We start from the raw sequence: 14,232 nt of genomic DNA on the forward strand, positions 1-14,232 counted from the left end.
TCTATTATATATAGTATAATCTTATAGCCTGAGTATTGGATCTGTATGTGCAGGAGCAAGCTCCAACCAAGAGTGACACAACCACAACAGATAGGCCTGCTAGGCGCCAGGGTATCACCGAGTTGGATCCGGCCAGAGAACATGTGGAGCCATCCCCTTCATAGTACCTTGACCTTGGTGGAATCGGTGAGGTAATCCATCTGCGTATATCCGTAGCTGACTCAATTACTCTATTATATGTAGAATAATCTTATAGCCTGAGTATTTGATCAATATGTGTAGGAGCAAGCTCCCACCGAGAGTAACACAACAACATCAGATAGGCCTCCTAGGCGCCAGGCTAGGCGAGGGCGGAGCAAGTTGCGCACTGGTAAATAGTTTATCACCGAGTTGGATCCGGCCGGAGAACCGATGCTGCCATTTGGTGTCATGGCGCCTTACAAGACGACCATCGGGGTGTTAGTGAAGGACAACATACCCATCAAGTACAGGTACTAGAAACAAAAGGGTAGCGAATGGGCAGTTCCATCCAGTTTGAAGAATCTTTGCTGGGAGAAGCTGAAGGACCTGTTTGTTTTTTCTAATGGGTTTGACGAAGAGGTGACAAAGGATCAGGCATTCTTTATCATGGGCAACTCATTCAAGTATTTTAGGTACTACCTGGACACCCAATATGTAAGGAAGGGCATCGAGCCAGAATGGAGTCAATACCCACATCAACAAGAGTATTGGAGTGATTTCGTGAGTGGGAAGCAATCGGATGAGGCGAAGGAACAGAGTGAGGCAAATACGATCAACTCCCGCAAAAAATATGAGGCCGCATCGCACCGGCTCATGTGGCTACACGAGGAAAATCTGAGATTGGGAACTAGACGAGGACCAGGTGACCCAGAGCGGTGTTATGGTCTATACATCTGACTAGGATCCTCGCTCTATAAGGTTCCTTATTACGAGGGGGGTTACCTTCAACCCAGATGGATCCCTAAGTTATTGGGATGCTGCAACCGAGGAACTTGCACAAAGGATGAAGGCAGTCCACAAGGAAGTTGGTAATGGTACTTTCAAGCCTAACAGTGAGAATGATCAGCTGACCCGGGCACTGGGAAACAAAGAGCATCCCGATAACTGGGAAGCACTGAGCTCTCTCCGGCTCATAGGTTTGGCCCCTCGGCCCTTTTAGTAAATTTAGATGACCTTTGCGACGTACTTAGAGTGTTTAGCAAAGCTTTTCTTAACTGTGTTTCACCTTTTTCTTGTGTTCCAGACTGAAGTGTCATCTACACCGGAGCTGGCCGATTTGGAGATATCTGGGTTCCAAGAAGATCTTTCCGGTTTCATTATAGACCAAGGCGTGAGCACCAAGGGAGTCCATCACCTTCTCAAATCAAGGTGCTAGTGTTTTGAAAACTATATATTCTCTATTATTGGATTTCGACGTTATGTCACTGTGGTTGAAAACTATGTTTATCGCTATTGTTTTATTTGTATGGACATTTGTGTCTCGGTGGTTATGGATGTTTTGATACAATACATTCTCTCTCTCTCTCTCTCTCTATATATATATATATATATATATATATATATATATATATATATATATATATATATATATATATATATATATATATATATATATATATATATATATATATATATATATATATATATATATATGTTGCTGGCGATTGCGTAAGCCATGTAATGTCTGTATTACTGTTATTATAATGTATTGTGAACAATAATGTACAGTGGTAACACCGGCGGTAATGGACAAAACATTACTGCCGGAACAAACACAACGGTGGCAGTGACGTTGTCCCCCATTACCGCTGGAGGGAACACCGACCGCGTGCACTGGCACCTACATCACTACCGGATGGTACACCAGTCCGGCGTTGATGTTCTCGTCATCATAGTCGGATGGTACGTTGGTCCGGCGTTGATGTTCTCATCATCACCATCGGATGGTACGCCGGTCCTGCGTTGACGCTCTCGGCATTATAACCGGATGGTACGGCAGACCAGCGTTGGTGTTCTTGTCATCATAGCCGGATGGTACGCCGGCCCAGTGATGATTGGTGCACCATCACTGCCGGATGGCACTCTGGGCCGGCGTCGATGGAAGCATCATTACTGCCGGATGGTACGCCGGACCGGCGTCGATGGAAGCATCATCACCGCCGGATGGTACGCCGGACTGGCGTTGACGGACGCATCATCACCGTCGGATGGTACGCCGAGCCGGCGTCGTTTCTTGCATCATCACCGCCGGACGGTACGTCGGGCCGGCGTCGATGGACGCATCATCACCGCCAGATGGTACGTCGGACCTGCGTCGAAGAACACACCATCACTGCCGAATGGTATGCCGGGCCGACGGTGGTAAGATACCGTCACCGCCGTATGGTACGCCGGGCCGACAGCAGTAAAATACCATCACTGCCGGCTCTCTACCAGCGGAGATAATGGTCGCCGATCACCGCCGACTTACACCAACGGGGGTCAAAACCATCGGTAATGGGGGTTCTGGAGCCGGCGGTGTTTAGCTTTCTGTGGTAGTGGTTGTCATTTGAACACTTGAATTTATCACTTTATTAGTATATGATTCTCTCTAGTTGAACAAGTGACTGCAATATATTATTCTCTGCAAAATGCTATCGAAATTCTATGTAAATTGCTGCTGAAATTATGTATAAATTACTCCTCAATTTGTGCAGATTGTTGTTTTCTGTAAATTCTGGTATATCAGGTATCGACCTGAACCTGAATTAGCGGGTACCCAAAATTGTGGGTAGTGTTTTTCTCAGGCTAGTAAGGTGCTGGGATGTTTGGGCCTACAGAAACGTAAGATGGTGTCTGGTTTCTCGGATGCCCACTAAGCATGTGTTTGGTTTGGGACCAAAGGGGATGGGTTGGACCCAACCGTGTTTTTTAGGATGAGTTGAAGTTTGGTTCAAAGGGTTGCGTCCATCCTAGTTTTTTGTTTGGATGAAGGGTTAAGGGTTGGATACCTAACATGCGGGACCCGTACGTCATCCTTTCTTCCTCCGTCGTCTCATGTCTCATTCCCCATATTTGCTTGGCTCTGCATGCTCGCGAGGCCCGCAGTCGAGGTGGCGCATGCCGTGGCCGTCTGCACCGCGTTGCCGCGCCGCTCCCACTCACCGAGGCCGCGCGTCGGCAGCCATCGCCGAGGCTGCGTGTGGCCCGCAGTCGGGGCCACTTCAGCTTGCTGAGGCTGCGCGCTTGCCATTGTCGCGCCGCTCTTGCTCTCGCTCGCCGACCGCCGCTTGCCGAGGCTGCGCGTGGCCCTCAATCAGGGTTGCTCTCGCTCGCCGAGGCTACACGCTGGCCGCTGCCGCGCCACTCCCGGTCGTCATCGAGCTCAACTCATTGCTACTCGGATGTGGGTTCATTCGGTCTGCTCGAATCGGTGGAATCGGACGAACCCGCATCTGAGGGGAATATTCTCACTCCGGGATGAACCCAACCCCATCCCTTGGAACCAAATACTGTTTTTTTCTCGAATACGCAAAAGACTTGCGTATCATTGTATTAAGATCGAGAGATGGTTTGATTACAACGACACGCCACTTAATGGCACACTAGGGGGCCGATGAATTTACAAAGATTTTATCCCCACCTAGCGGACTCTGAACTAGGTGATTACTCGCGCACGAGACAACCTAGTTTCGCCGGCCCCGACGTCTATCCACCGGTCTACCAAGTGCCCAACGTGCGTGAGGATCTGCGTAACCGTGGACGAGGCTTGGCGAAAACACCTTCCATTCCTCTCCTTCCATGGTTCCCGAGCCACGAGAGCGAACAGTGAGTCCGCTCCTGTCCTCTTGTCTCCTGTCCAGCGAGCTCGCCATGGAACCAAATACTGTTAAAAATGAGTCCGACCCAACCCAATCTTGTTGGACACTTCAACCAAACAATATGTAAGCTTTCAAGGAGCCACAATGGGCCTGGCCAAGTCCAAGCGAAGCGCACAAAAGGAGAACATCAACTGGACCCAGCACGACTCCACCAAGTCGTGCCCCGGGGACGACAGACGCCACCGTCCAATCAAGTTTCCCGTGTGCCGGCCCGGGGTGCCAGTGCTAGCTGCCCTCCTCGGAGGCTAGGGAATATCCACTGGCGGATCCCCCCTTCTCCACATGCCGTGAATCCATGCGGAGGTCAGAGACAGCTAGAGCTGGTTGTATTGTATTTGTATACATCCTCGATCGCAAATTCTCGCGTGCTATGTTAAGTTTTGGCTCGCAAAATAATCTTAAGAATTTAAATTTATGGTTCAGAAAGTAAATTTTTTTTCATGTACTTCTTTTATATATGCGCTTAGATGAAATTCAAAATTCTTTAACAAAGAACATGCTCAAAATTAAGTTTTAATTTGAAATTAATTTTTTAAATCATTCGAAACAAGCTCTACGATTTTGAATTTAATTCCAGATTGAAACTTAATTGAGCATATCCATTGTTAAGAAACTTTGTTTAGAATCCTTTGTTAGGTGTAATTTGGAGGTCCCTATGCACTTTGTTTGTAATCGATAAGAAAAAAACTAGAAAAGGAAAATGTGTCATGCTACTGCTTCCATGTTGTTGTTTGGCGTGTATCGTGCTTATTGGTGGGTGGATGCGCGATATGCCTATCAACGTTTCCATTGCCGATAGGTCTGTCGGTACAAATTACGGCTACATGGAGATGATCTGACACGTAGGGTACACTTATTTGTTGTTTTTTTAGCTTCTCCTCTGGGTACAACTTGGTTGTTGGGTTCCCGATTAGAGTCCTTTTAGCCATACAATTGCTGATAATTCCTATATTTGTATATCTTCCCTAATAACTCTTAGTTGTGCAATTATTTATTAAGATTACTATTATCCTTTAAAAAAAATCCAAGATTGCACAATTGAAGGACATGATATAGAACGACCACTTGTCGTGAACCATACATAGGAAAGATCTTTGTGACACGTGTCCTTAAACCCGGCTTGATCCGCTTCTTTTTTCATCGGGAACAGTGTTTTTCTCTTACAAATTCCTCCAGCATTCCTCCAAACCATCCAAATTCCTCCAGAATTCCTCCAAACGAACAGACCCAATACTAATAATAGTAATAATAGCCATACCAAAAAAATGCCATAAAAAGAACTTCGTACTAAATGACCGCCAAGCAATGCCACCATGGCCAATGAGGAAAGAAGATGGTGTGGTATATAAAGAGTAGTAAGATGCAAAAGCTTTCTCCAACTGAAAAGGAGGATACCTAGGAGAGGAACCATGATTGGTAACCAGTTGCATATCCAGAGATACAAGCTCTGCTATATATGCTTCTTTCTATCTATCCTGAGTCACCTCTAACTTCTAAAGCCTCTCCCAAGGCAAACGAGCATGGACTAAACTAAAATAAATACTATACTCCATATGTTAAGCATAGAAATGGTCAGATGGACCATGCCAAGTTAGTTACCCACCAGATCTTACTACTAGTTTTGTCGTCGGATGGTTCTTATCCATCCAACATGGCAGCAAGATTTGATTTGGCTACTATGGTGCCTTGTGTTTTGTGATTCTATATCCTCTTAGCGAAATACGTGCTAGTTAGCGCAATCGCGAATTTTTTTTTATTGGCTTCCAAATCAAGCCTAGGGATGAGTAGTCAAAGATTTAGCTTCCTCGTTGCATATTTTTCAGCACGGAAGCATGTTGTGGACACACTCATTCGTGGGGAAAAAGTCTTTTTCTTGTTAGGATAGCACACTTTAGTTGGAATCGATCACGCGCGACATGTAAAAATACGAAAGAAAAAGGAAAGTCTATGTGCATCCATCCGATGGCATCGCCACAAGTCATAATCACACGGCACATAGGATACAGTGCCAGTTGAAAAAGGATAGAAAAAATAAGCCTACAACAAAACCAGAGGGTACGTACAAGCGCTAATAATAAGACATTTCAAGAACAAAAGGAATTAATGTTTCTATATACTTATGAGCTAATTTTAAGATCAAACTTATTCCTAAGATGAATTCGTTAGAGAAAATGCTTGAGATTACCAAAAGCATCCCAAAGAAGCCGACCAAAGTGCCTAGTTCGATCTTTTTTGCATTGCGTCTGTGCCACCCTTGTTGTAACACATCCATCGTCGAAAATGGCGACAAGAACACAAAGAGGATATTCAAGGAGTACCTATGTAGCATTCCATGCTACAAAATTCAAAAAATTTCTATGAATTCCTGCTTCCACACAGTATATAGCACGAGGAAAAAAAAAGAATATACTGTTCCCCAACAAAATCAGCTGGCGCAAGCACTGTGACAGACACGTGAGTAAAAGGTGAGATGAAAACGACGGCAGGATATACCGCAAATGGACACTGACACGCGGGCCCGACCCAAACGAATCGCACCTTTTTTTTCCCCGTCTTCCGGTGGCCGGATCCAAAACTCGACACCGATCCGACCGACCTGACCGGACCGGACCAGATCCTGACGACGACCCGCACCCGCACCGCGAGCCCGCACGCGAGCCCTCACTAGGCTCCTCCTCATCATCACCAGACCAAACAGACAGGCGCCTTCTTCTCCTTCAGGCCCAGGCGCCCAGCACGCGCACCGGCTCGCTGCCCTCCCCCTCCCTCCCCTCCTCCCCTACCCTTCCCGTTTCCAGTCCCAGTCCCGTCCCGACGACGATCCCAGCACCTCGCCCCGCCGCCGCCGCGCCCGCTGCGGAGCTCGGGCCGCAATGCCCGCGCCCCCGGACCCGCCGCCGCTCCCCGCGCCGGCAACGGACCCGGACCCGGACCCTGTCGGATCCCGCCGAGGCCGCGCCACTCGCCGCCTCCGCCGCCGCCGCCGATGAGGAGGAGGATGACCGCGTCTTCCTAGTGCCCCTCAGGTGAGCGCACGCAACCCCTAACCCTAGCTCGCTCGCCCGCCCGCCCGATCCTGGGTGGCGCGCCGGCAGCAACGGAACGGCCCTTCTGACGAGATGCGATGGGCGCAGGTGGTGGAAGGAGGCGCAGGAGGGATCGGCGATCGACGCGCCCGGGCTGCCCTACGCGGCCGCGCCGGCTGGACCCACCTCCTACGGCATGAGGGTGCTGAGCATGTTCCTCTCGGACCAGACGTACACGCTCCGCCGCGCGGACGAGCTCCTCGAGCAGACCGCCGCCGCCGCCTCCGCCAGGAGCTACGCGCTCCTCCCGGCCGACCTCTTCTCCAAGGCGCGGGACTGGTGAGATAGCCCGCTCCCACCTATTTTTTCTGTTCCTTATCACTCTTCTTCAGTTCCTCCTCGCTTCCCTGGCTGGAATGGTTGTATGATAGGATTGCCTTCAATGCCCCGCGAGATTTATTTTGGATCACCTGTTTGAGTGGGTGTAGTAGCCAGCAATGCTTAGGATGATCAGCTCGTACTGAATTAGATGCCTAATGATGGTCTAGGTCACTTTAGGTAGCCAGCCGCCTGCAATTCCGCGCTGTGATGGTAATCCTGCTACTGTGATTTCGTACATCGAATATGGCGGTCCTATGTATTTCGAAGCGCTAGACTTGCTGCTGGAAGCGAGTGAGGTGGAAAATTTAGGGTAACTGTTAATTTCACTTCCTAATGACAGCTGGCTGCCGATGATTGGTTGATGTGCATGTTGTTCGCGCGCCAATGAGCTGTTTTCCGGTAGGACGGATGCCAATCCCTACGTGCTAGGGTTCGGTTCTCCAACATTCTAGTAAAGGTTGTATTTAATGAGTTACCATAAGGAGACCACAGTGCATTGCTGGAACCCCTTTTCCTTTGCTGAGCTGTGCAATAAAGCGTTGGTTCTTTCTGCACGTGTTAGGACTTAGAACGCTGATGTGATCAATGCAAATACGACTTCTTTTGTGGAGACTCTCCATGAAGCTTGTGGTGGATTAATAGCCTGTAGTTGCTCCAAAGTTTAAATTGCCTTGAAGGAGTGCATCAAAGGCTCAGAGCAAGAAATCTGGTGTTGCATTGTGGCCTCCATCAGGATGGATGGTTGCTGAGAGCAAAAAAATCTTGTGCTACCTCTGGGAATGTTTTGAAGTCTAGAACCATTGATACATATCTTTCAGACTGGGACAAACCCTTTCGATATTAATGACATTAATGCAGTTGCATTGTATAGTTAACTTAAGGCTAGCGGTCTTTAAATTATATATGCTCAGCTGCCTGAGTTTAGTTCTCATTTATTTCTTTTACTTACATGATGATCCGACTATTTTCTTTCTTTCAGTATAACTTATCTTATTTTATTTTTGTAGGTATATTGATTCTGCCAAGTCTGCAGGCAAAAACATGTCACCTGCTGGAGACTCAGTAAATATTTACCCCATAATGCTAAGAGTTTCAGCCACCAGAGGTACATATACACTAACAGTGAAGATTGGCAAAAAGGTACATACAAAGTACTTGCATTCTGCTTGATTCTTGTAGTTTGGAAGACTTCTCTTTTTTAAGAAAGTTTGTTTACTTAAGGATATTGATTGCTCTCTTTTTAAGGATGATATTCTTCAGTAATAAGTATATCTTAACTTTGTGTTTTCCCCCTCCCTTTGGTACACTCAGGACAACTCAACTGAGAACTTTAAGAGAGCAAATAAGATTCTGACTGCAGACTCTGAGCCGGTATTCTTCTGACAATCCTTTTTCCCACTTACTAGTAATGGTAAATAGCTATAGTTATTTTTCTTGTATTGCATGTTTGTAGGTTCACATATGGGATTTCTCTGGGCGAACAACATACATAGTTATGACTGAATTGAACCGGTCGCCCCATAACTCAAAATCTGCAGATCAGGAGGTATCTTCTCCATCTAGCCTTCCATCTTATCTCACTGTTGTGATTTTAGTGGGATTGTTCTGGCAGCTACTTTGGCCTTTCTTGTTTCATAAAATGTCTGATGATTTTTTTGTTCTTTAGATTAGTTCTGCTTACCACTCGCTGCAGCATGTTTAGTTTGTCAAGGTTCTTATATTCTTTTCTGAAGTAGGTGTATTTAATCTGTACTAAGTTAGTGCATCTATGATTCATATTGTCAAAATCTCCTTTTTTTTTAATTGAACTCTTTTCCATTGCATTATTTGGCTCATACTGAGCATGGATAAACACCAAGTCACTTCAATTTCTCTCATAATCCTAGAGCTTTCTTCATGTCCTTGTAAAGTTCCATGAACAAAGGATGCATGTTCTACTTCTAAAGTCCAAGGAAAGGTCCACCATACCTTAAAGAAAAGGTGCATTCAAATCATTATGTATTTCCTTTCTGAGGTATCTGTGTCCAGCTAATTGACTTTATGTTCCCATTACAAATTTCTTATTCCACATTCTGAAAACTGTACATTTCTTCTTTTGACTTGCTAACAGTTTCTTTAGAATTTGTAAATTGTGTAAGAAAACATATTGTTATATGATTCCCGTTTAAACTAGGAAGGTTGGATGACTAGTGCATGAGTTATATTTGTTGAAACATGTATATTCTCTTATTTGGAGCTTTGATGTTAGTTGTCAAGTGTCAACCACATACTTTATTGTAGGGGGTCAGGGCTATATATGACTTGGTTTCTGCTATCTTATTCTGAGTGACTAGGCTCAGTGATTAACCAGATATTTTTTCCCTTTTGTTTTTTAGATTAGATTATCTAGCTTGCACTTCTTCGAACTTAACTTTTGAACATTTTGCTCTTGTGATTGTATCTTCTCATATATGTTGCTTACAGTTTTGTAGTATATGTTGTTTACACTTTTGTAGTATATGTTGTTTACACTTTACTTCACATTTTCAGATGCCTCTACAAATACACATTTATGATTTGTCAGAACCTATGGTTAATGGTTCTGATGGGAAAAGAGACGAGTTAGCATTAACATTGGGTGGCTCAAGTTTTAGCAATGGTGGTACTATGAACATGGATCTGGATTCATCAAGTGGAAGCTCTAAGCAAGTTGGCTCTGGTCTAACAGGACTAGACAATCTGGGAAACACATGTTTCATGAACAGTGCAGTCCAGTGCTTGGCTCATACTTCAAAGCTGGTTGACTATTTCCTTGGTGATTTCCATAAAGAAATAAACCCACATAACCCACTGGGGATGAAGGTATGCCAAAGTGTTTTTTTACAGTTAATATAGTGTATTTATACTTGGAATTTGATATTACTTTTATTTCTTTAATTCAATTGCAAAATGTTTCTTAAACAGGGGGAACTCGCATGCGCATTTGGTGATTTATTGAGGAAGCTATGGGCTATTGATAGAACCCCCGTTGCACCTCGCCAATTCAAAGCTAGACTTGGACGCTTTGCTCCCCAATTCAGTGGCTTTAACCAACATGATTCACAGGTTAGTTTGCTTTTTATTTTTGGAAACATCTTGACTCTAAAACACAAACTCTCAAATTATTTCTTTATTGAACTCCATTCATAGCTGGCTATAGGCCACTTGATCCCCTACTAATATCAGCTTTGGGATTAAGTAGCCTGAACCCCAAGATGTGGTGCTAATGTATTGAATTGTGCTGTTGGCTTGCAATATCCAGAACTTGTGTTTCTATAGGGGGGCTTTTATTTGGGGACTGATTTTTAGTTACTTGGCTTTTTAGCAATAACTTGTATATTACTTACCTGAAGTGTTTTGCAATGCCAATGAAGTGTTTCTCAGATTAGTTTTATGTGTCATACATATGTAGGAGCTTCTTGCTTTCCTATTGGATGGACTCCATGAAGATTTGAACCGTGTTAAATGTAAACCATATTCTGAAGCAAAGGATTCAGATGGCCGTCCGGATGAGGAGGTTGCAGATGAGTACTGGGGCAACCATTTAGCCCGAAATGATTCTATCATAGTTGATATCTGCCAGGTTAGTTTTGAATGAGTGTAGGGCCTCTATTTTCGAGACATGCACATTCTTCTATAACGATTTTCGTCTCCTTTCTATATCTTTTATTACCTGTTGTGTATCAGTACTTTCCCTTCGTTTCCTTGGTATATTCCTTCTATGTTTATGCAAACAGATTTACAGATCCTGGTATTTGCATTAGGTAGGGGTGCCAAAGAGAATTATGGGATATCGATTAGGGCCTATGGTTATACAGCTGTAGTTGGATTCTTGAATCATCCATATATACTGTACCACCTGTGCTGATTAGATATGCATGTGCTATAGGAAAGGATCCTGTGCTAATTATTTTTTCAAGTTTCAGAACAATTGATGGTGCAAGATTATAAAAGGTTTGCATGTGCTAATGGTTTATTGCAGCCAATATGTATGTCCATAGTTAGATGAAAATTCTACATTTTTACTCCAAAGTAACCTAATTTGTATAGAAAAAGGACATTCAATGTCACCAAAAGTCTCACTACACTGGCTACTTGATATACCTTTTCACTAAACTATGGAATAGGGATGCAAGGTGGGTTGTCCGTGAATCTGCAAATAGACTTGCGGGTTACCCACATAACCTCGCAAAAAAACAAACCTATTTGCGTGGTTGCGGACAACCTGCCTCTATGATACACTAAACTATGCCAGTTGCCTATTACTGGACAAACAGGAGGTTTTGAGCCCTTGCTTAGATTATATTGAGTTAACACCTGCCTCACAGCCTCAGACTTCTTGTTTTTTACAAGAATTTTCCTGATCCATTTAATTGATTGATGACATTTGTTACATCTATATAGCTGTTATTCTGGTGGAGAGACAGGATATGGGCTGGACAATAGTACATTCCCTTTTCAGTCCTTGCAATTTATGTGCCAGCTCTAAGATATATTATGCCCATTATTTGTGTATACGTTACAAATGTGCATAGTGGGACGGTTGCCTTTTGTGTACTTCAATTTATATGTTTTTTTTATCTTCTATATTGACGGTCTTTGGTGTTTCAACACAGGGTCAGTACAAGTCAACATTAGTTTGCCCCATCTGCAAGAAAGTGTCTATAACATTTGACCCGTTTATGTATTTGTCTTTGCCCCTGCCTACAACAACAATGAGAACAATGACCATAACAGTCTTCAGCACTGATGGGACCAGTGGGCCATCTCCTTACACTATTAGTGTAACGAAATCTGGAGATACAAGGACCCTTATTAATACGTTAAGCAATGCTTGTTCGTTGAGAGACGATGAGCGCCTCCTAGTTGCTGAGGTATTCATTATTCCTTCAGAATCATTATTTCAAAAGCTGCTAAACATGCCCTTCATATTTCCTTACTGTTTGGTGATCGCGATCTAGGTCTACAACAATTCCCTTATTCGGTACTTGGACGAACCTTCTGAAGTCATCTCCTTGATCAGAGATGGAGATCGTTTGGTTGCATATCGGCTTCCTAAAGACAATGAAGATGCTCCTATTGTGGTGTTCAGAAACCAGCGTATGGAGTAAGTACAATCATTCTGTACGATGTGTTATTGTGTTGTTTAGATATCAATCAAATCTATAATGGTTGAAAGTTGAAACCGAATGCAGATAAAGACGTTCATCATAAGTTTCCACTTTTTGGTCAAGAAAAAAAAACATTGAGAAATCTCCTTACGACAAAATCACCATCTTTCATGTGCAGGTCGTCCCTTGCCAATTTTGGGCGGAAGTCATGGAAGACTTTTGGCACTCCACTTGTGTCAAGCCTTCCCGATACCGTAACTGGAAGTACTATTTGCAATCTTTTCTTAAAGGTTATGACTCCATTCAGAGTATCAAGAGATGATGTTGCCGATGCTGATAAAACAATTGGCGAAAGCAGTCTGGTTGATGAAACTGCAGATAGCAATATGAGTTCTGATGCCTCAGAGCCCACCACTATAAACAACAATTCTGTCGAGGATGAAACAGGGACTGAAGATGTGATGCAATTTTTCCTGACTAATGAGAGATTCCCAGACCAACGCATGAAGATAGAAATGGATCTATCCATTACGGTGAAAGATCCGCATAAGCGTCTGTATGTGGCTGTGTGTTGGGAGGACAATGGACTGGATCAATATGATCTTAGTTCTTTGGATTCTCTTCCAGAAGTTTACAAAGCGGTGCTATTTTCTAGGAGGCCACAGGACACATGTTCTCTATATGCATGTCTGGAAGCTTTTATTAAGAAAGAACCATTAGGCCCAGAAGACATGTGGTAATTTTCTTTCATCATAAGGAGCGTTTTATATCATAGTGTTTTTACATTCTCTTGTGTAAGCTCTCAAAGCGCTGTACAAGGTAGAATATGTTGTTGGAACAATGGTTATTTAAAGAGTAGAAATACTGTAGCTGTACTGAATGGCGAAACTGGCACCACACACACACACACACTTATTCCTCTTCAATTGTTTGTAAGTTTGTTCTCCCTCTATTATGCAGGTACTGCCCAGGTTGTAAAGAGCATCAACAAGCTAGTAAGAAGTTAGACCTTTGGAGATTACCTGAAATCCTTATAATACACCTGAAAAGATTTTCGTACAGTCGGTACACCAAAAACAAGTTGGAGACCTTTGTGGACTTCCCAATTCGTGATCTTGACCTGTCAAAGTATATCGGTCACAGATGCCAAGATGTTCCTCACAATTATCGACTGTATGCTATTAGCAACCACTATGGAAGCTTGGGAGGTGGTCACTATACAGCTTATGTTTATGTGAGTTCTCTTCCTCCCCTACTGTGCCTTTTGGGTACATCTGTTTTCTATATCATTGGCAATTGGCAAGACCACGTACTGTTCTCATTTGAGAATACCATTTTGTTCCACGTGTTGGGGCTGTAAGGTATATGCGCTTATAATGTGCTTTCTTTGGTGCAGCATGAAGGCAAAAAAGGGTGGTATGATTTCGATGACCGTCATGTGGGTCCTATAACCGAGGACAGTATAAAGACATCGGCGGCTTATGTTCTTTTTTACCGGCGGATACAGGAGGATAGCTTAGATACAGGTACAGACATAGATTCTGATATTCCAACTTGAGGGAGGCGGAGGTAAATTTTGAGCCTAGTCCCGGGACAGTGTATAGTTCATTGGTTTTTGCGGGGGGGACAGCTGTGTGGGCAATGCCGCAACGGAAGTGAGAGATAGGAACAGGTGGGAAGAGGTGTGGTTTGGCTCCAGATAGTGAGAAGGGCTTGAGATGGGGATTTACTGTTTCCAGCGTGCAGGATCAGGTGGCAGGCAGTGCACCAGGCAGCTGTTGTAGGCTGATATCATACATGTTGTTCTAGGGTTCA

At 44.2% G+C, this 14,232-nt stretch overlaps 1 protein-coding gene across 1 annotated transcript; it reads left to right on the forward strand.

Annotated features, from left to right (window-relative positions):
* The first annotated feature begins 6,640 nt into the window (after positions 1-6,640).
* Positions 6,641-14,028, forward strand: LOC136508550 (ubiquitin carboxyl-terminal hydrolase 8-like). Its single transcript, XM_066503247.1, is given in 14 exon segments — positions 6,641-6,811; positions 6,813-6,907; positions 7,016-7,246; positions 8,296-8,428; positions 8,600-8,659; positions 8,742-8,834; positions 9,818-10,129; positions 10,232-10,372; positions 10,719-10,889; positions 11,923-12,180; positions 12,268-12,413; positions 12,596-13,153; positions 13,378-13,651; positions 13,814-14,028. Coding segments are annotated over 14 exon segments (2,691 nt in total). The 5' UTR covers positions 6,641-6,754; the 3' UTR covers positions 13,976-14,028.
* The last annotated feature ends 204 nt before the right edge of the window (positions 14,029-14,232 follow it).

The sequence above is a fragment of the Miscanthus floridulus genome, chromosome 15 (genome assembly GCF_019320115.1).
Source record: "Miscanthus floridulus cultivar M001 chromosome 15, ASM1932011v1, whole genome shotgun sequence".
Classification (NCBI taxonomy): Eukaryota; Viridiplantae; Streptophyta; class Magnoliopsida; order Poales; family Poaceae; genus Miscanthus; species Miscanthus floridulus.